The 21,284-nt window shown below is 33.6% G+C and overlaps 1 protein-coding gene across 2 annotated transcripts in view; it reads left to right on the forward strand.

The window, feature by feature from the left end:
- The first annotated feature begins 1,305 nt into the window (after window positions 1-1,305).
- Window positions 1,306-21,284, forward strand: part of LOC118185630 (NAD(P)H oxidoreductase RTN4IP1, mitochondrial-like) — a 64,543-nt gene continuing 44,564 nt past the window's right edge. For both annotated transcript variants that reach the window (XM_085808146.1, XM_085808147.1), the window contains exons 1-3: window positions 1,306-1,452; window positions 9,020-9,186; window positions 14,132-14,287. In XM_085808146.1, coding sequence (XP_085664272.1) covers window positions 1,413-1,452; window positions 9,020-9,186; window positions 14,132-14,287 — 363 coding nt within the window. In that variant the 5' untranslated portion in view covers window positions 1,306-1,412. The remainder of the gene's footprint in view (window positions 1,453-9,019; window positions 9,187-14,131; window positions 14,288-21,284) is intronic.

A 21,284-nucleotide genomic window follows, 5' to 3' on the forward strand; every position in this document is an offset into this window, starting at 1 on the left:
CATCATTAATCATGCTAACATCATTGAAATGAGTTAAAAGGACATTTCATGGTGGCCATAGTATTATTATATATTCTGACTATCTCTCTACTTTACAAGTTATCTCCCACCTGGCCCAGTCAAATGAACTAATAATACATATTAAGAATATTTATCAGGAATTGGTTCAGAATCATGAAATTATATTTAACTGGGTGAGGGTACATGTGGGTTACGTTAGCTATCAACGGGCGGACACGCTAGCGAAAGAAGCTACAAACAGACAAATATCGATATTCATTGAGCTACAGGGGTCAACAAAGAAAGCTTTAATCCTAACGGAAAAATATGTCACTGAAAAATAAATGCATAATAATAGTGATGAAATGAAAATAGATGAAGTTTCAGGAAAAAAACAAAGGACATATGAAATATATGAAACCGAAAAAAGGATTACTATATCATGATTTTGATTGCAAGCAGATTTTAACGAGTCACGGCAGATTTCCTTTATATTCAAAGAAATACAGGTCTCCAAGACTTTGACCTTTACAGCAGCTATAAAATACTTAGAAATGAACAGCACCTACGCCAGACTTGTGGATTTCTTAATGATATACGTGAAGAGTTTAAGCAAAGTGGAATTTTTAATGCTGAATGTGTTTTTAACAATTATGGAATAGCCAGAAAGTTTTGCAAGACACAGATGGAAATGATAAACTCAAATAAACAGCTGATGGGAATACCCGTCTCAGTGTGTGTGATAATGTGAACGTGTTTATGTAATTTTCTCTTTTCTTTCTTTTTAATTTGTGACAACCAGTTTGATGTCAAAGGGCCACTTAGTGGCCAGACGGACCAGTTGCTGTCATCACTTCACTTCACATAAAAAGGTGATACTTCTTCAATGTTAAAAAAATGACACATGAATTCAGAAAAGAAGGATATATTCTGTTTGAATGTCTAATGCTGAAGTTCTTCGATTCAAACGAAATTTGACACGATACAAATCTATTAACTCCCATGCAGGTAAATTATTAGTTCACAAGAGATGTTCTAGTTGCCCTTTTTTTTTTCCTCTTTTACTTGCAAATCTAAAAAGGAAAGTAATTTTATAAGTTACATTTTAACGTTTTAAAAGATAATAGAATTAAAATCGAAATGAGTTTTATTTATTTTTATTTTTACATGGCTCATAAAAGGCGTAAGGAAAAAAATAATGCAGGTGTTGAAAAAAGAAGTATAAAAAATAAAAGTGCTGAGTAATAAGAAGTATTTATAAATCGTCCAGAGATGAGAGATATTTTTAACCCAGACCATGCACTTCTTAACTAAAGCTTTTTCGTATGTGCCGCCACTTTCCTGCAGTCCAAATGCAGAGCAGAAAGCGTAGCATATAACTCTCTAAAAAAGAGTAATTTTACAAGGAATCGATGAATAGACAGCAAATTCTGAACTATTACTCAAATATATGTGAGTACTGGCTATTTTATTAATATATATGAGAATATTATTTTCAGACTAGAGTAGATAGGATAATCTGGACTTTATAAAATGCAGTGGGAATATTCGGTATGTAACACATTCACTTGGGCTATAACCTGTCATTTTTTGGTACGATTATTGTAAATTTTTGGTTAAATATGAAAATAACACATTCATATGTAAATATGTTAAGTTCGTTTTGTTGCTAACTATATTAAATACAAATTTTATTTTATATGAAATTTAAAAAGGGAAAGAAAAAAAGATATGAACCACGCAGAAAAATGTTAAATGAGGAAGAAACAAAATACTATGTACATGCATGTATTATTCTGTAATGAAGTTGTTACACATTAAGAAGCAATGAATTGTTTTTTTTTTTTTTTTTTTTTTCATCATTCGGATTGCTCTTATTTTTGGAATAGGCAATGAAATTAAAGCATTGCCATGAACCAATTACTTGAGAAGTTTATAAAATCAGATCATTTTAGCAACATAATATACCTTCTGAAGTTTTTTGAATAAGTTGCATTAGCTTCTTCTAACATAAATAAAGTGATTCCACTAAGAACATCTCCGTTTGAGAGAAAGAAGAAATTGAGAGGGAAAATGCGACGGTTTCTGTAACTCAGTTGACTAAAAGCATTCAAATGCGTGATGAGGCCAAAGTTTCGATTCACTTCAAAATAAAATCATTCTAACTATGCTATTTGAAAATAATTATTAAACTCTTATTTTAAAATAATCATCAAGAATAGCATTTGAAACATCATCATGAAAATTTTCCGCCTAGTTTCTTTGCTTAATTAAATTTATAAAATAAAATATCAATAAAACAGTGTTATCTAAAATACTAAGAAGGAATGTTTTTCAGGCTTGAACTTTTAGGTGTGGAGACATGAATCTTTTTTCTCTAGAAGCATAAAAACGCTACATGTAGGTAGATAAATAATGTAAAAGAAATAATTATATTTAGCGATGCAGTGCTATGCGTTCGATTTTTCTAAATTTATTAAATAATATACGAGGGAAGAAGTTCGAGCCTTACAGTGAAGGGGGTGTTTGAGCTATAGTTTCTCGTGGGATTTTTCATTATATTCGCGACCAATATCAATGCACTGGATAATGCATGGCTGTCTCTAAGCATATAGGCCCACCAGCGGCCGAGCGGTAAAGTCACTGAACACTGGTAGTTCGGTCCGAGGTTCGAATCCCGCGAAAGGGCTGGCTGCATAGGTGTTTTTGTGGTTTTCCCCATGTGTAACGTGTATACGAGTCAGTTTCCCTTAGAAAGTCCTCCACGAAAGCATCCCTACCCTTAGGCAGATAGCCCTCGAGGCTTTGCCGTAATTAAATAGCCTAACCTAACCTAACCTATAAGCAAATAGTGTCTGTGCGGGAAGGGGGCACTCAAAACACACGGCGAGCCAAAATCTTCTCGAGAGGTCAGTAGTAGGGGAAGAGGGGGGAGAAACGTTCGGACAGTACCCCGGGTGTTCTTCCTCGAAATTATATCCGGGATGGAAACTTATCAGTTTGCAAGGACTGGCGTTATCTAATACTCCTACCTGGATGCACAGGTGCCTGCTTTTCTTCACCGTGCATTCTTTCCGACTGAGGTAAAATCCGAATGTTTTGTCAGCCACTCTCTTCCCTGACACTTCATTCTTTTTCTATTCGAAAATAGCAGAGAATAAAACGTTTCAGTTTCATAAAATTTCACTGCAGTATGTCATAAAACTCAAACCTAACATCATATAAAATTTTAAGTTCTCTTGCACCACTTTTTTTCTGCGAGGCTTGAAATTTTCTCCCCATTCACACATAAGAACAAGATTAGGGAAAGGCGAATAAGGTACTTGTCTCGTGGGAACATTAAACAGGGAGTCGGACTACGGAAGAATGAGAATTTGACTGTAAGAGATAATATATGGATGTGAATTAATATAAATTTTCTTCATCAAATGTTGCCGTAAACACATTATGGTGATGCAGCCAGCATTTAACCCGCAATTTTTCGTTTCAGAGTTTTATGCGAACTCAAGATAGAGATGAAAAAAAAAAAAAAAAATTAAGTTATAAACGTCCACCACTAAATTAACAACAGCCAAATAATAATTTTTAGAAGTCTCGGATTCATTTTCCTTTCCATCTCTGCTAAACACCAGTATACCACTCAAAGTATAAAAGTATGATTTTCCTTTTAAACAGGTTTCCATTTTAAGTCGTCGTACCTTAAAAACAAAACAAACAAAAAAAAAAAAACAAAAAAAAAAAAAAAAAAAAAAAAAAAAAAAAAACACCACTGTTGAATTGCTTTAGAACTGAGAAGGATGGTTTCGTAATAAAGAATACGATGTCAATGCATTTGACAGCGCATTGTCATTTTAGAGGTAAAGGAAAATATGAAGCAAAGACGTGTAAAACATTTTAACTACATGAATTTAAAATATTCTACTGAAAGTTTGAAAGAAGGGGTATTTTCAACACTGTGCCTAATATGCCCACCTGGGACATCTACGAGTATGTAAGTATAAAATATATACTTACATACTCGTACAGCATAAAATGTACTTCTGAAGGAAGTGGTGAGAGAAATGCATAGAATAATATTTAAAATATATGTTTAATTAGTTAAGATTAATTTTTAATGATTAATTTGTAACATCTAAAAGTGCTCACTGAACCAAACTCCTTGCTATTTATCTAACAGCTAACCGTTAGAAGTTAACTCTTGTTAGACTTGTGAGTTATCGCTCCTTTTAGATTTTACTATGGACACAATCAAAAGGTAATAGCTAATACAACTTTATTCTCCACGACTTATGATATTTTAATTAAAACTAGAATAAATCAAATATTCCGTCTTCTCATTGACAGTAACTCACTGCTAACCTACAGATATATTGGCTAGCCTAAGATTTCAACAAAACAATAAGCGAGGCTACGACATTGTTGGGTCAGACAAAAACACAGAACTTTCTTCATTTATTGAACAAGACTAAGCATCAGGCATTCAGTTTCTTTTCTGACGGACGGTTCTTAAGCAAGCAGCAGCACAACGGAGAGAATTCCAAGCATCGTGTATGGACGAAGCAATTAGAAATTAGGATACGGCCAGGACGAAACAAAAGTTTTATTATGACAAGAAAAGGCAGGATGTTGCTTTGGAGGTAGGAGAATAAGTCTTGAAAATTAAACATTCTGTTTCGGGGGCACCAGAAAGAAACGTGAGGAAGTTTTGTGATAAGCTCGAAGGCCCGTTTTTAATTGAAAGGATAAGAGAAACAGTAGTATTTTTGAAAGGTCGAAATGGTGAAACCACCAAAGGCATTTCGGCCAGATTAAGAGCTTAATATGAGGGTGGATCCAAAAAAGAATTATAAGGGTAATAAAAAATGATTTATTATCAATAGACAGCATATATAAAAGGGAATTAAGAAGAAGGCATAATTGCCCATCATTTTCCCACATAATCACTAAATCTATTTAGGTATTTATCTGAACGTAGGACCAACTTGTTTAACCCTTCTTTGTAGAAATCATGTCCCAGCCCATTGAGCCAGTTCTCAGTGGCTGTTTTCACATCACTGCCCGAAGAGAACCTCATTCCAGATAAACGTTCCTTCAATTTCGGAAAAAGAAAATAGCCATTGGGTGCTAAACCTGTGCTATATGGGTGGTGACTCCACATTTCCCACCGAAATTTGAGGAAGATGCAGGAGAATGACACCATTAATACTTAGCATGCCAGGGCACTTGCGTCGGATGGCTTCACGTAACCTTGTCTAAGGCCACGCTCCAGATATCGATAAGGGCAATGAATCACGGCTCGCACCTCCAAGCGAGACCACATTTCTAATGTCTTGCTATTTCAGTCGGTCTAACGTGTCTTCAAACTTACTCTTAACTACCCGCATAACCGGGGATAAAGTATTCCCTCTACAATAATTTTCAAATGTTGATGCTTGTAACCTCTTGTTTTTGGATACACCTACGTATAAACGTGCTTCGAAATGTTTTGTGGGAATCACTAAGTGTGAACAACGATGGGTTATCTAGAAATGCGGTCATGTGCCATTCAACAAAAACTAAAATGATCTTAGACATAGTGCTTTTCCTTTCGTAACTTGCAAACGAGGAGAAAATCTCTTTTCAACGCCGTTTGTCATAAATTTTGCAAAAAACTTTGATTTCAGCAACTACCTAACGAAACAAGGCTTGAAGGAAAGAAATTAACATGAAGCTAACAGTTAGTATAATTTAAATCATAAATGTCAGAAACACTGCAAACAGTGAACATTAATTGTTTAAAATAGTAAATAATGTCAGGGCTTAATTTCTAAAATTAAAAGTGCCGGAGCCCTATGAAAGACTGTGAGGAAAGAAAAAAAATAATAAATATTCTAAAAATTAAAATAATTAAATTTAAATTAAGCGAAATGTAAAGAGATAAAAAGAAATCTAATAAATTATTAAATTAATTTAAATTAGTTACATAGAAAAAAATATCGGACCTTGTCTTATTCGGGGCATCGGCTGGAATTACAGTTCCACTTAGAAGCTAAGAAGCAGTTTAGCCGATCTCTATCTGAGTTTAAGCCCTGATTATGCGTATAATGTACTATTCCAAGGGATGACATGTACCACTCTTTTTTTTTACAACACATCAAGGAAAAAAGATAAAACGATTAAAGCTCCACTAAGGAGAATAGTGAGAATCTTTGAAACAGTATGAAGATATGAAAGGAAATTTTATCGGAAAAGTGTAGCTTTGAAAATAAAGAGGGAAGAGCTCAAGAGTTCGTGATGCCCTGTCGATATAATTCTAGCTGTCAAGCAGAAATTTTCTCTGAATACGATAACAACGTGAGATTAAACGTAAGACTTCTCCGTACATGTGACAGCAATGGTTCCCCCGTTTCGTTACATCATTGAGAACGTCTACAGGAGCTCTGCAATAGGAAGTCACTATCGTGGAACCTTTACGACTAGGGTATCATTTTTAGTACTTTGAGGAATACAAAGTTTGCCCGTTCTTATAACTTCATTGCATATCTTGGAAAATAAGACTTTGACATATGATCGGAGGTCTTTTCTTTCCTTAAAAGTCTCAACCTCTGTGTAAGGCTTGAGTGAGAGGGTGGTGTATTTAATTACGGCAAAGCACACTAGGGCTATCTGCCTAAAGGGAAGGGATGCCTTCGTGGAGGACGTTCTAAGGGAAACTGGATCGTATACACATTACATAAGGGAAAAACTACGAAAACACCCATGCAGCCAGCCCGTTCGCGGGATTCGAACCTCGGACAGAACTACCAGTGTTCAGCGACTTTACCGCTCGGCCGCTGGTGGGCCTTGAGTAAGAGGGAAAGACAGGCCTGCATTCAGAAGTTAGAATTGATTTTAAGGGTTTACTATTAAAACAAAATTTATCTGCTAAAATTGTGGTTCACTTACATAAAAGAAGTGCCGGAGCCCTTTTATTTAGGGCTCCGACTGAAATTATAATTTATCTCGAAAACTGAAAAGAACCGGAGCCGGGCTCCTGTGGGCTCCGGCGCAATTGAAGCTCTGATAAATCATCTATTCAGATGTTGTTTAACACTTTTTTCGATTCTAAATGAAGAACAATAGGCCCACCAGCGGCCGAGCGGTAAAAGCCGCTGAACAGTGGTAGTTCGGTCCGGGGATCGAGTCCCTAACGTGGCGTATCCACGTTAGAGAGTTTCCCTTAAAAAAAAAGACCTCCACGGGGCATCCCTCCCTTTCCTTGCCTAAGGGCGGAGCATGTAATAAGCAAAATCTAAAACTACTTTACAACTGGATATCGTGATTCACTTTCGAGACAGGAATTTTATTTTCATTTATTTTGGCCCAGAAAGTACTTCAGAAGTTATTAACAGACCTTTTACTATAAGATATTTATTTTGCATTCTAAAGTTAAAAATAAGGACCTAGAAGAGGATTTTATACACGTCTTTCTAAATATGGAGACGTATTATTACAATCAATTTATATATAGTAGCGCAGTATTTTATCGGACGCAGAGACATGACTAGAATTATTTTTTCGTAGCTAGTTTGGTTTTATTACATAAAGGCTACAACAATGTATAGGAATCCTCTGATTAAAAAAAAAAGTGTAATTTAAATAACCCCATACACCAAAGGAGCTATAAGTTAAAGTTATCACACCTGAACTTAGAATTTAAATACTCCATCGAATCTAAATTTAGAAGTTGTGTTAAGAATACTTTTAGCGAGAGCAGGTTTTAAAACCCTGACTGGGAAAAGTTTCAGGGCACTTAAATTACGAAAAATATCTGAGATCTTTCACTTTGGGAGAAAAAATTATCAAATGCACTTATTCTGTTTTATCGAGTATAAAATAATTATATAAATTAAAAAATAATGACGATATTGTTTTATTAAGAGAAAAAACATAAAATACTGGAAAAATAGGGAAATTTTTTAATACAAGTTATACTGTTCCATGCATAACTTGTTACTTTGACTGATTTATTTATTTTTTAACTTTCGTTCCTTAAGTTTGTAATTCACATACTGGTTTTTCAATATAAAATAAATTATTAAAAATTTCTGCAACAACTAAAGTATGGCACTTAAAAATATTATCTTAAAATATATTACAATGAAAAAGTGCACATAAAAATTTTACATTGTATGTAAGAGTATACTTTCTGTCTGTTCTGGAGAAATATCTAGGCTCGACTCTGCATGCGATAAACTTTTTCTAAGTAACCTAAAATGTGTTTCAAACTTAAAAAAAAAAAAAAAAAAAAAAAAAAAAAAAAAAGAAGGGAAGAAAAAAAAAAATGTATTTTGCCACCATGGCGAGTATCAATACTAACACAGAAAGTATAAAGTTTTCGAATTATTGTAGTTATTTCACATTTGAGACATTTTTATTAGATCAGCTTTCACATTGAGATAAGAGATATAATATTTTAAAATAAAATTTAGATCACATTTCTGTTCTTCATTTATGCCAAGTTTAGGTTAGGTTCGGTTATTTAATTACGGCAAAGCTTCGAGGGCTATCTGCCTAAGGCAAGGGATAGCCTTCGTTGAGGACTTTCTAAGGAAAACTGGCTCGTATACACGTTACACATGGAAAAAACCACGAAAACACCCATGCAGCCAGCCCGTTCGCGGGATTCGAACCTCGGACCGAACTACCAGTGTTCAGCGACTTTACCGCTCGGCCGCTGGTGGGCTCTGTGCCAAGTTTAGAATTCTGTTGCTAAATACTTTTGCTCAACTTTAAATGCAGCTGTAATGTATGATGCAGTGTTAGTGACAACGTTATAAGCCACGAAAAGGCATTTTAAGAATGAGAATATTTGGTTAATGCTAAACTCCAACATTTATTTAAGCATTATTTTCTATATTATATACAAGCATTTCTAACCTTAGTCTTGAACTTAACTGTTCAAAAATAGCAATATTTTATAGTAAATTAAATAATAAATTTAATTTAAATAGCTGCATATTTAAAAGTATATTTTGAATTTACTGCTTTTCTTTTCCAGTGTCTCCGTCGCTTTTGTGTGGCATTGCAGGCGTGGTAACCATAAGTGTTGTCAGCAATTTACATGCAATTCTTTCTCGCAAGCTGAAAAATGTCTATGATGAAAGAAGAAGAAAAAAACAGCTTTGCATGAAAGGGATTGGTATAAAGTCGTACAATGGAATATCGGTAATTTACATTTCTCAAAATTTTGAACGAAATTGGAAATACTGAACTGAAATGTAACTACATATAAATGAAAATTTAGCGTAACTCCATATTTTTGCAGTTTTTCCTTAATAACTTTTAACTATTCTCGGAATCCTCCCTTTATGTCGCAATACCCTTGCTCCCTAGGGTGGCTAAATAATTACGCTATTTTCAGGAAGTGTAATTAATGTTGCATCTTAGCGCGATTGATGATTTTTCTGCATCACTGTAAAATTTTTATCAGAGTTGTGCTTATGAAAGACATATCAAGTAATAAACTATTAAATGCTTAAAAAACAAATTCAGTTAGGCAAATGGTGTCTATAATCTAATTGTTTAAAAAACATCCATGCTCATATGTTAAAAATTAAACTCAAATATGGTTAATTAAAATGGATGTAGATCATATACAAATACTGGTGAAGATACTCGTCCTGTTTTTAAATACATTTGCATAGCTAATATGTTTAGCATGAATTTGCATAGCCTAGAATATTACGCTGAGCTTCAGAAAGTAAATCTAACAGATACCTTTGACGGCAGGAAAATAACCGAATAAAGGATAAGTTTCAAATTCTCACTTGTAGAAATATTCTAATTCAGTAGCTTACATCTAACGAAATCGAATTTTAGGACATTTAAAGTAGACGCTTTTAACTTTCTTTTTATCGGATGGAACGGTTAAGTCATGTAATTTCCACAGTCAATTTCAGGTTCAGTTTAGCATATCAAAGAACAGACGATCTCCTCTGAATGATCTTTAGTAGATTAAGCAGCAACTTACTGATAAAACCCTTTTTTTGCTCAAGGCTCATAAAAATTTTAATTTCGTATAATTTTTCTATAAAAACGTATTTCGTATATTTTTTACTGAAAATTGCCATGTGTCTAAAATTGTCTTACTCTGAAAGCCTGCTTTACTTGATTCGTTTTCAATTAGGAACCATAGGCCTGCTCATCATCAACTGTTGAAGAGATATTTAGTGGTGCAATCTTTTTTAAATACTTTATATTTGTGCATGTAGCGCATGTCTAGAAATCTTTCAACAAGCTTGCATATAAAATTTTCTCTTTCTTGCCAAGGACTGAGGTCAATTTCAGTTGGAAAGAAGACATTAAAAAAGGAATGTGAAATCTCCAAGTTTTATAAAGTGTATACTGCAGTGCAGGAAATTCAGGTTCGACATGGAATTGCAATAACTGTACGGTTGTAATTAAAAATATTAGAAAAATTATAACAACAAGGTTTGTGAAATAAAAAAAGGCTTAATTATTTAAGACATTATTGAAAAGTTCATGATTTCGAAGACAAACCATACAATTAAAGTATTAACTCATGTTTAATTATTTAAATTATGGCTAACAAAAGTTGTTTTCGTATACGTAGAAAGGATTAAAACTCGGTTTAACTTCGCAGCAATAATTTAAACAGTTAATTCCTGTTTTTCTTTTAAAGCCTTGATGTTTTATTCTTTTAAAGATAATGGCCGCTACTATAGGCGCATTTCTTCAGACTGCAGATCCAAAACTGGCTAAAAGATTTGTCGACAGAAGCTTCGGAAACCAAATTATCTCATGCTTCACCGTACTCTACTGATCTAATGCTAACTTATTTCTTGCTTTCGCCCTGGAAATTATCCACGAGAACCAGGTAACGTTATCAGCATAAAATATCTGGATAACTAAGGAGAGACGATTTTCGCAGATGTCGGTACAGGTCAGTTCGACGCGAACGTTTCGACGCCAACGGTTCGACGCCAGCGTTTCGACGCGTGGTCAATTCGACACGAGGTCGCTTCGACGCGGGTCAGTTCGACACCATACTTTTTTTGCTTTGCTTTTGTTTGAAGCCATACTTTTCGTATTTTTATTTATTTTTAGAATAAGTTTGCATCATCATTCAAATAAATTTGGTGTCATCATCATTTGGTGTTTCACACCCCACATTATGGGAATTCATAGATGGTCTCAGGCGTGTTCATAAATCATTTGATCAATGTTATGAATAATTTGTACGTGGAGATGAACCGCCGCACAAGCGGAATAGGTATCTGCGAGCTGATATGAGAATTAAAGTAATACATTACATACATACATGTATTTGAAGATTTTGAAAATCGAGTAATAAAGGAATACCTGAAAAATGTGGCGCATAACTTTGCAATGGGTTAGTACAGTCAAAAGTCGTTAATCCGGACTCGTCGGGACTTCGGCGATTCCTGATTATGGATTTTTCCGGATTATAGATCATCAGTTTAAATCTGGTAAGATGGCACGCAGAAATTATAAAATTAAAAATAAGAAACCGTAATTTATGAAATAAAGAACAATTATGATCTAAAGGGTATCAAAATTTAAACATTTCTTTCAGTGTAAGTTGTTTAAGTTGCTTCGTTTTATGTGATAATACTTTCTCTTTAATTCTATAAACAGGCATAATTTCTTGTTCAGTTACAAAGTTCCGCTGTTCAAGTCCTATAATTGCTGTGTCGAGAATACCGACTAATTTGTCAATCGAAATTTTTTCGTTTTCAATAACCTCTGTGTCACTTTCTTCACTATCGGAAGCGAATTATAATGACGAGGAATTTGATTTAAATCATATCAAAGACGGAGTACATCGAGATGAAATACTAAATTTTGTAAGGAATTATAAGTCAAATAAAATAAAAACATCTGCCCTGAAGATAAGGATAGTGCTGACAGATCAACTTCCAATTCATTGCGCACCGCGGCGTTTCCCCCCCCTGCCGCAGAGCAGCGTGAAATTGATAAACAGATTTCGGAATTGTTATAGAAACAAAGGATATGCCTTTATCCATTTTTTTGCAGCAATTCCACCTTTCTTTGATGGACATCGAAACATACTTTCATTTTGTAGATACTTTGGGAGCTCCAGCATCGGAAATTCTATTTGACATAATCGAAAGTTCAAGCTTACTTTTATAAAATTGCTCTAACAGTCTGCAAAAAATAATAAGCCGGATCCAATTCGAAGATTAAGGAACAACGCAATCTGCAACATTAACTGAAATAGATAATTAGATAATTTTAGCTTATATCGTCCGTTATACATTAAACGCGCACGCGTAAACGTATTATGCGCATGCGCACACGCATGTGCGCAGCCGTAAAGGTCTTACGCGCAGCTTTGAGGTCCGGATTATAGATCATTCCGGATTATGGGTGTCCGAATTAAAGACTTTTGAGTGTATAATAACAGTTCTGTGATATAATCTTATTTATCTCTAATCTTATTTATATGTAATCTGATTTATCAGTAATTATATTTGTCTGCAATATAATATAACTATTTTGTAACCATATGTTTATTTACCATTTGTGTATTTTGCATTTTTGATGCTGTTTTGTGAAATAAATAAATTAAAAAAAACCCTAATGTCCCGGAGCCTTGACGTTGCCGAGGGGGCTTCTCACTAATCTGGGACACAAACAAAAATCTAGAACACTTTCACACACATATACACACATATATTTATTTCAAATATGCATGCAAACAATCGCTAATTCAATAAATAAAAAAATAAAAATCAATCATATTACTTATTTATATTACTTCATATTTATTCTAAAAATAAGTAAAAATACGAAAAAAAATATGCGTCGAACTGCCCCTGCGTTGAAACGTACGGCGTCCAACTGCCTCGGCGTCGAAACTTTGGCGTCGAACCGCTGGCGTCGAAACGGCCTGCTTCGCGCAGATGTTACGAGCAGTGAATGTATCACCTGAAAGAATGCATCTACATTGAAGATGAAAATGTTGAAAAATTTTAATAACTGTTTTTTAAAAAGGCAAACACAGTCAAATATTTAAATCAATCTTGCCAGGTTAAATAGATCTAATCGCGAATTAGGTTACTAAATTATAAAAATTTCGATTAATTTCTAATGTTTAATAAAAATTAAGTCCGATCCAGTCCTTTCTAACGCTTTTAAAATTCGATTAACTTAACTTTTCAACTTTCGTTACTAATTTGTTAATAATTGCAATAAATAATTAATTGTAATTTCGTTAAATATTAATTGTAATTGCGTTAATAATTACAAATGGCACTATCTTCTTGTTCCCTTTACTGCAGTAGGGTATGAATAGGACCGTTACCCCCCCCCCCGCAGCTTTCCAATTTTGCAAATTTCTTTGCTCCTGATCAAAGAGGGACCTGTTTGCCCTCGAAATCGATAATTTCACTTTGGCGTGTTTTTCTTCTGATTTGCTTTTGCTACCAACCAGCATTTTACAGGAACTGCTTCCACTTTGTATCGTCGCTCATTTGCATTTTTTTTTTTTTTTCCATTCCACGTGGCTGTTTTTTAGTTTGGTTACACGTGGGTGAGTATATCTTTTCTTTTTTGTTTCGTTCGCTTTACTGCAGTAGGGTTTAAACATGACTTTTACGCCCGCTACTTTCCAGTCTTACAAATTTCTTTGCTACTGATGAAGAGGGACCTGTTTGCCTTCGAAATCGATTGAGTTTTTGTCTAAATCTACGCCAAGTACAAGGTTGTTTCTTTACCAGTTTTAAGTTTCACTTTGGCATATTTCTCTTCTGATTTAATAAAGTCTTGAAATAATTTTTAATAATTATTTTCTTATCAATCCCTAAAGTGTAATTCAAATTACAATTAGAAAGTTTAGAAAATGCTATCTGAGTCAGTGTTAGATTAAAACAAAGTGACTATAAATGTAATTATTGTTATGAGTCTATCATTTATTTTTAGAGTACTTAATTTTATATCCTAAAAGTTTTGGAAAACCTGAATTTTGGAAATGATTTGCAAGCTATAAAATTTAACAAATTAAATGGAAAACTGCATGAATAGTGAATTTTGCAAAATTGATTGAAAGAATGTTTATTTTAGTAATTTTATTCTTCATTGTGAAAAAGATATGTATTTTCGACAGTCAGTGGAGATCCGCTCGGATTTGCCAATCCCTAAAATTGTTAGTGAGGATGACGTTCTTATCAAGGTCATTGCAGCAGGATTTGATGAAATTGATCTGAAAATCGCTTCAGGATATGGGCAGTCAATTCGATCGCATCTGCGGAAAAACTCTCGAGTAAGTATATAACCTCTCCAATAAGGGCATTCATGGGCCAGCTGAGTTTAATTTTTAAATACTACTAATTTAACTGACTATTCCAAAACTTATGAGTTACAGGCTTAACAACTGTTATAGCAGCTATTTGTCTTTTCTTACAGTGCGTAAATTATGTAAACTCCTTTTCTTCTCTGAAACGAGTTACCGCTTTCCCATATAATAAAGCATTCCTTAACGATATTCCTTTAAAGGTTTTTTCCCCCCATGTGTAACGTGTATACGAGCCAGTTTCCCTTAGAAAGTCCTCCACGAAGGCATCCCTCCCCTTAGGCAGATAGCCCTCGAGACTTTGCCATAATCACACACACACCTTTAAAGGTTTGCTAAAGCTTCTAAATATTTTTCCTCTTCTAACATTTTAAACTTGTTTTATGGTAGAATAGTTTAGTGATCATATGCATATCTTCCAAATTTCTATCAGATTCAATGAACTGTACATTGCACTGGAGGAGTGAGAAGTTTTAGTGAGAGACTTTGTCAGGTATTTGTATTTCATTTGATGTGAAATATTCAGAATGATCTTCCAAACCAAACTCTCTCTCTCTCTCTCTCTCTTTTTTTTTTTTTTTTTTTTTGTTAAGCACATTATTAAATCTTACTGTCAGTGGGAAGTAATGACCTGAATTCTTAAACAGATAATTCTCTCTCTGTCTTTTGCTTCTGTTCTAAATTCGTTTTTAGATTTACATAACTCACCTTTCTTAGCGCACTTAAGTTCTGCAACGTCGTTTAATTCTCAGTACCTGAGAAAAGGGGTTGTAAATTAACAAAACAAAGATCTTTTTTCTTCTAAATACTGGAGTACGAAAAGCAGTCAGCAGAAAGTAAGGATATCAAACTCATGAGGAAACTCAGTCTTAAATATTTAACTAAAAAGTAAATAAATAAATAAATAAAAAGGAAATGAAAAGAAAATTTCCTGAAGATAATGAAGGATGTAATTCGAAAAGATTACAAAAAAGAATAAATGAAGGAAACAGTGAGCTACTTTTGTGCAAAGTGTTTCCGTAATTTGATTTCAGAATCATCGTCAATAAACAATCTGATGGGATATGACAGTTTTATATTATCATCGCTTATCAGATTGCTTATTACATCAGAAAAAAGTTTTTAAAATGGCTGTGGAATAATTGCCATGATTAGGATAGTACCTTTATCGGAACTCTAATTTCTGCTAATTTAGAATATTTTTCAAGATTTCACGAAATTAAATTTTGCAGCAAATATCGAATACATCCTTAAATTTTAGATTTTTCCAACTATTTTTTAATTTTCATTTTAATTGCTAAATCCTATTTCGTATTTCAGTAACTTTAATACTACTAGAATTATCGCTAAAATTACTCTTCAAATTAACAGTTTTTCCAAATTCTAAACCATAACTTAGCACTTAGTGTATAAGGTATTTTCTCCCTCTTTTCCAAACGCCTTTGTGATATAGTTGGAAGCATATTCGAGTATTTAGGGTTCGAGTTCCGGCGAAAGCTTTCCTCATTTTTCATGTCACTTGCTTCAAAATAACCTAATAACTCTACAAGCTTATTAAGTAGTTACCCTTCACTTTTGCTAGACTCCTAGAAAGGTCATTTCCGTAAATTACGTTAGGTAGACTTCCGTTATCTTTCAATACTGACAAACTGTTTCTTTGTAAGGCTTTATTAAATCTAAAAATCTGCAATACACTAAAGAAAATCTGTGCGCGTACAACATAATTTATCCAACCGCCGTGCAATTTAATCATAATCTTAAGATCTCAAATGAAGACGATTACATTACCAGAGTTTGACTGATTAAAAGATGATTAATTATGTATTTGCTTGTTTAGCCACGAATCAATTATGTACACTGCTCAAAAAAAAAAAAAAAAAAAAAAAAAAAAAAAAAAAAAAAAAATGGGACAGTCCTATATCTCCCGATCTACTGGGCCGATTGACAAAATTCAAATTGCGTTCTTCATGTCTCGAAAGCGCGACTTAGGATATATATTAGATTTATATATAGCACTATTCTAACATAGGTATTTTGACACAAAATCGGACTTTTTCTGAAATAACATACCAATTTTTTTACATATTTCGATTCTACGACTCAAATTACGCCTAAATATGAAATTTTGTAAAATTTGGAGCGAAATTTACGGAGAAATTCACAAATTTATGTTGGCACTTTTTTGTCAGTTTGCGCCAAGAATACTTCCCTTGGCGAACTTCTTAATATATGGCAACCTAGTTTCCTAAGAAAAAAAGTCACCGTCGTTCCTTTTTTCCATATAATATTCTTTATATTATATTTTTAATTATAACTTATTATTTTAAGTAATTTTTTCTTTTCGAATTTCATTTTAATTGTTTAAGTTGCACGTTTTTTTTTTTTTTTTTTTTTTTTTTTTTTTTTTTTTCGAATAACTGTTTTAAAAATTTCTATTTACCTATTCGAACTGCGTAAATAAAGGTGCAGCGTTTATTTTTTTTTTCAAATAGTTTTCTTTATATATATTTTTCGTCATACCTATTATTTTAGGTCATTTTAAAATTTTTATACTTTTGTTTTAATTGTTTTAAAATTTTCGGTACTTTTCCGTTTTGCCGGCGCAAGCGATAAAGTTGTCAATAATGGTACAACCGATGCCAAACGGAATATTCTCGCTGGTAACCTTTTACGCCTCATTTTCAAAACAAGTCGCAGCTTTTACTTATCAGATTGATTGTTTTTTTTTTCAATACTGGCATATAATTGCATAGAATTTTTATCAGATAGTTCAGCTTTATGTCTAAGGACATTTTCGGTAATTAAGTCAATTAGAATGCAATCACAGTGCTTACCTGAAGCCGAAAATATAGAAAAGGTAAAGTCAAGGGTTAAATTCATTTCTAATGAGAATGCATTAGCGAAGTAAAGCACTGCAGTTTTACATAATTTCTGAGTAAGCTATTCATACGAATTGAAATATTTCTTGCATATAAACTTGTGTTCCAAATTAAGATTTAACTTGAAATTAATGTAGATAATTACTGAGAGCATTAGAATTTTGTAGAGTAGTTTACGTGAGATGAGATCGCTTGGAGTCACGTGATATGAACCGGCGAATCAGGATGGTGAACCATGAAAGCATAGTAAATTCTTAATGTTTTTTTACAAATTTATTGTCTTTATTTATTGGCTTTTTATAAAATTTTAAGCGATATTAAAATGTTTATGCCTTCAAAAAAAGAATTCTTAAAACTAACATTTTTTTAAATATTTTTTATGTGTATACTGTATGTTGTCGCCAATAAAGTCTGCTTGGCGAGATTTGCGCCGGCAAAACGGAAAAGTACCAAATTTTCTATTTATTCCTTCGAACTGAGCATTTTAAATATATTTATTAATATCAATTTTCCAGAATTTGATTTTATTTATTTGAACTGCGTTTTTTTCGGAAGAATACTTTGTAACCCAGACTACGATGCGTTTGAAAACTGCATACTATATTAAAAGAGAAAATACAGTAAAGCACAGTTTTACACGCCTTTCAATGTTCCGTTCAGAAAAAATATATATAAATAAGAGAGATGTATAACCGATATTTTAACTTAGGATGACTTGCATACACTGCTTTAAACAGTTTTATCATTGTGCCCATTGCTTTACACAATTTTATCCTACATTTGGTTTCTTAAAATGTTATTCATATTTTAGTCAAATATTTTATTTTTGAAATCGCAAGAATCAAATATCATAAGATTGAAAAGTTTTAAATTTAAAAAAATACGAATACTAAATTTTACGAAAAAATTTATTTTTCTTCACTGTTTCTTTAAGCATTCTGAAAGTATATTGAAAAGTATCCAACTTTTCGAAACATTTTGGTATTTCTGACAATCATTTTAAATAAAGTTATCGCCTTCCATTTCATAAAGGCCCACAAACGGCCGAGCGGTAAAGTTGCTGAACACTGGTAGTTCACTCCGGGGTTCGAACCCCGGTAAACGGGCTGGTTGCATGGGCGTTTTCGTGGATTTTCTCATGTGTATCGCGTATGACAGCTGGTTTCCCTTAGAAAGTTCTTCACGAAGTATTTCGTCAGAGCCTTTATCAGTCTTTAGAGGCTAAACATTTTGAAGCTATGAGATGAAAGGAAAGACTGGCATCAAAAGGTTTTGGTTTATTTTATTATGACAAAGCACACTACGGCTATCTGCCTAAGGGGAGGGATGCCTTCCTGGAGGACTTTCTAAGGGAAACTGGCTCGTATACACGTTACACATGGGGAAAACCACGAAAACGCCCATGCAGCCAGCCCGTTCGCGGGATTCGAACCTCGGACCGAACTACCAGTGTTCAGCGACTTTACCGCGCGGCCGCTAGTTCATCAGGAAGAGGAAAAAACATCTTTAAGTGACATCCACATACATCACTGGATAAACTCCTGAATCTTCAAATAATTCGACTGAGGAAATCATGGGATTCACCATTTATGATACGATATGATGTTCTATAACGTAATTTACATAACCATATAGTTTAAAACCAGTCGCTCTTCACTTTAATCTGCAATGATATCGTTTTGTCTTTTCTGTTAACACAAGCTCAATTGATGGTATTTGCTGGTGTACTCGTCCAAGTGTTTTCTCTTTGAACACCTAAATTCTTTGAAGTATCCTGAAAGTATATTCGAAAGCGTCCAACTTTTTGAACATCTTGGTACGTCTGACAGCCAAATTTCCCTGCAAATTTTTGCTTACTTTTCTCCCTAATTTTCTTCTTTCCTTCTACAGTTATTTTCAGTGCTCACACAAGAAAATTAAGATTTTTCGACTGCTAGACTTCCATACATTTTGCATTCTTGTCAATTTTTTAAAATATCAATTATATGAATTGCGTTTCAGCTAAAGACAGCTTTTCATTTTCTAGTCATTTTAGCTATAAATAAAGTTTAAAGCGAAGTCCAAAGGATAAATAATTTAATTAAAAGATTTTTGCTAAATGACAAAGAAATAAAACAGTCCAGCAGGGTTTATTCTGTACCACAGAGTAACCCGATTCTTATATCGGCTGAAACAATCTAAATCATATTAAAGATCATGTTTTTTTTATACAATCTATAACGCGAGAGAAAAAATTAGCTTCTTAAAACATGCTTTCTAAGAGAATTAATATAAAAATTTATATTTATATATATATTTTTTTTAAGTTGGAACTTGAACCAAACTGTCAGACTTTTAAAGCTTATTTTACATGGTGGTTATTATTAAAGTTCCACTTTGAAATGGTCATAAAAGGAAAACTACCGGACCAAATGTTATCAAACTTAGGAATCGTGTAAAGGAGGTTATGAGAATTTATTTTCGGAGGAAAAAGAAAAGAGTTCAAAAACTCACCATCAGGGGAAAAATGGCGCTGTATACAATATTATTAAATGAAATAAGACACGAAAACATCTGTTTAAAATGTGTTTAATATTTTCCGAAACGTGTTACAAAGCATGTTCAATGTAGCGTCCAGCATTTTCCGAAAGCAAGTTAAATCATGTTACTGCATTCTCAACAGCAGCTCTTAGCATATCAGGTTTGGTTTTGGTTTGCTTTATTAGATTACGGCAAAGCACTCGAGGGCTATCTGCCTTAAGGGAGGGATGCCTTCGTGGAGGACTTTTTAAGGGAAACTGGCTCGTATACACGTTACACATAGCATATCAGGAGGAATGTTATCAGTGTATCACATTTTTCATTTCTGCCACATTGTTTAGATTATCACCATAAATAGTGCTTTTGAGATAACCTCATAGACAAAAGTCACAGAGGTTGAGGTCTGGTGGGAAGAGGGGAAGTGTTGGCCTATAAGACGTTCATTTTTGAAATGTTGCCTAAGTAACTATGCAACACTCTTGAGGTGGTGCCCAGCCCTGCATAAAAATCGTAGTATCTAAAATGCCACGTTACTGCAGTTCATGTATCACGAAAAATTTTAATATTGGCTCTAAGGAACTGCAATCGCAGTGGTCCAGCTGTCGACTGCTCTTCAGAAAAAAATGGTTCAGTTATAAAACTAGCTGTCATTCAACAGTAAACGGTGTGAAATGACTGTTATGCAATCGAATGCCGTAGGAGAATACAATGGAACTAGATAGATAACATGAGAGATTTCTTTGGCCCAAATCGATTAAAAGCGTTTTGAATCAGTATCTTCATGTTTTAGTGCCGAATTCAGGCTTAAAAAATTACAAATTAGCGATCTGTAAGAAAACGATTTCCAGATTGTACGCACTTGTGAGAGTGATTTGCGATCTCACATTTTCTAATCGCTAATTCGTGGTTTTCACAGACGAAAATCTCACTTACGGGGATGGCGCACTTGACATTTATCGAATTTAACGTCTTTAAATAATAATTTGCCTACTTCAAAGTTTCTTAAGGGTATACAACATATTAAACCCGTTTAACAAAAGGTTAAGTTAGATTCCGACCCATATTTAGTTTAACAATATTGCATACAGCGCCATTTCCCTCCCTGGTGGTGAGGTTTCGAACTTCCTTTTTTTCGCGGAAAATAAATTTCCATGGCCTCCTTTACACGATTTCCAAGTTTGATAACATTTGATCTAGTAGTTTTCCTTTTATGACCGTTTCAATGTGGAACTTTAATTATAACCACTCTGTATATTATTAAATTTTAATTTGAAGCTATGCGTTATATGTATACCATGCGTAAAATTTTCGCTTTTATGGAAAAATAAAAAATCGAAGCAAATATACTTAGTATAATGGACCAAAACTGAAAACATTTCCCCTCCCTCCGAAAATAAAATATTGAAATTTCGAACTTGAATTTACTGGGTTATCGAAATATTTAATTTGACTTATCTTCTAAGTCCTAGTTCCGACAACAATTCCGTCAAAAATTCCGAATTACTTAAGCTAAAGTTAAAGATTTAGTATATATTTACTGTATGTTAATAAAGTAATCAGAGTGTAAT

This window comes from Stegodyphus dumicola, chromosome X1, assembly GCF_044657685.1.
Source record: "Stegodyphus dumicola isolate Sdum_Otavi_A_Nest chromosome X1, ASM4465768v1".
Classification (NCBI taxonomy): domain Eukaryota; kingdom Metazoa; phylum Arthropoda; class Arachnida; order Araneae; family Eresidae; genus Stegodyphus; species Stegodyphus dumicola.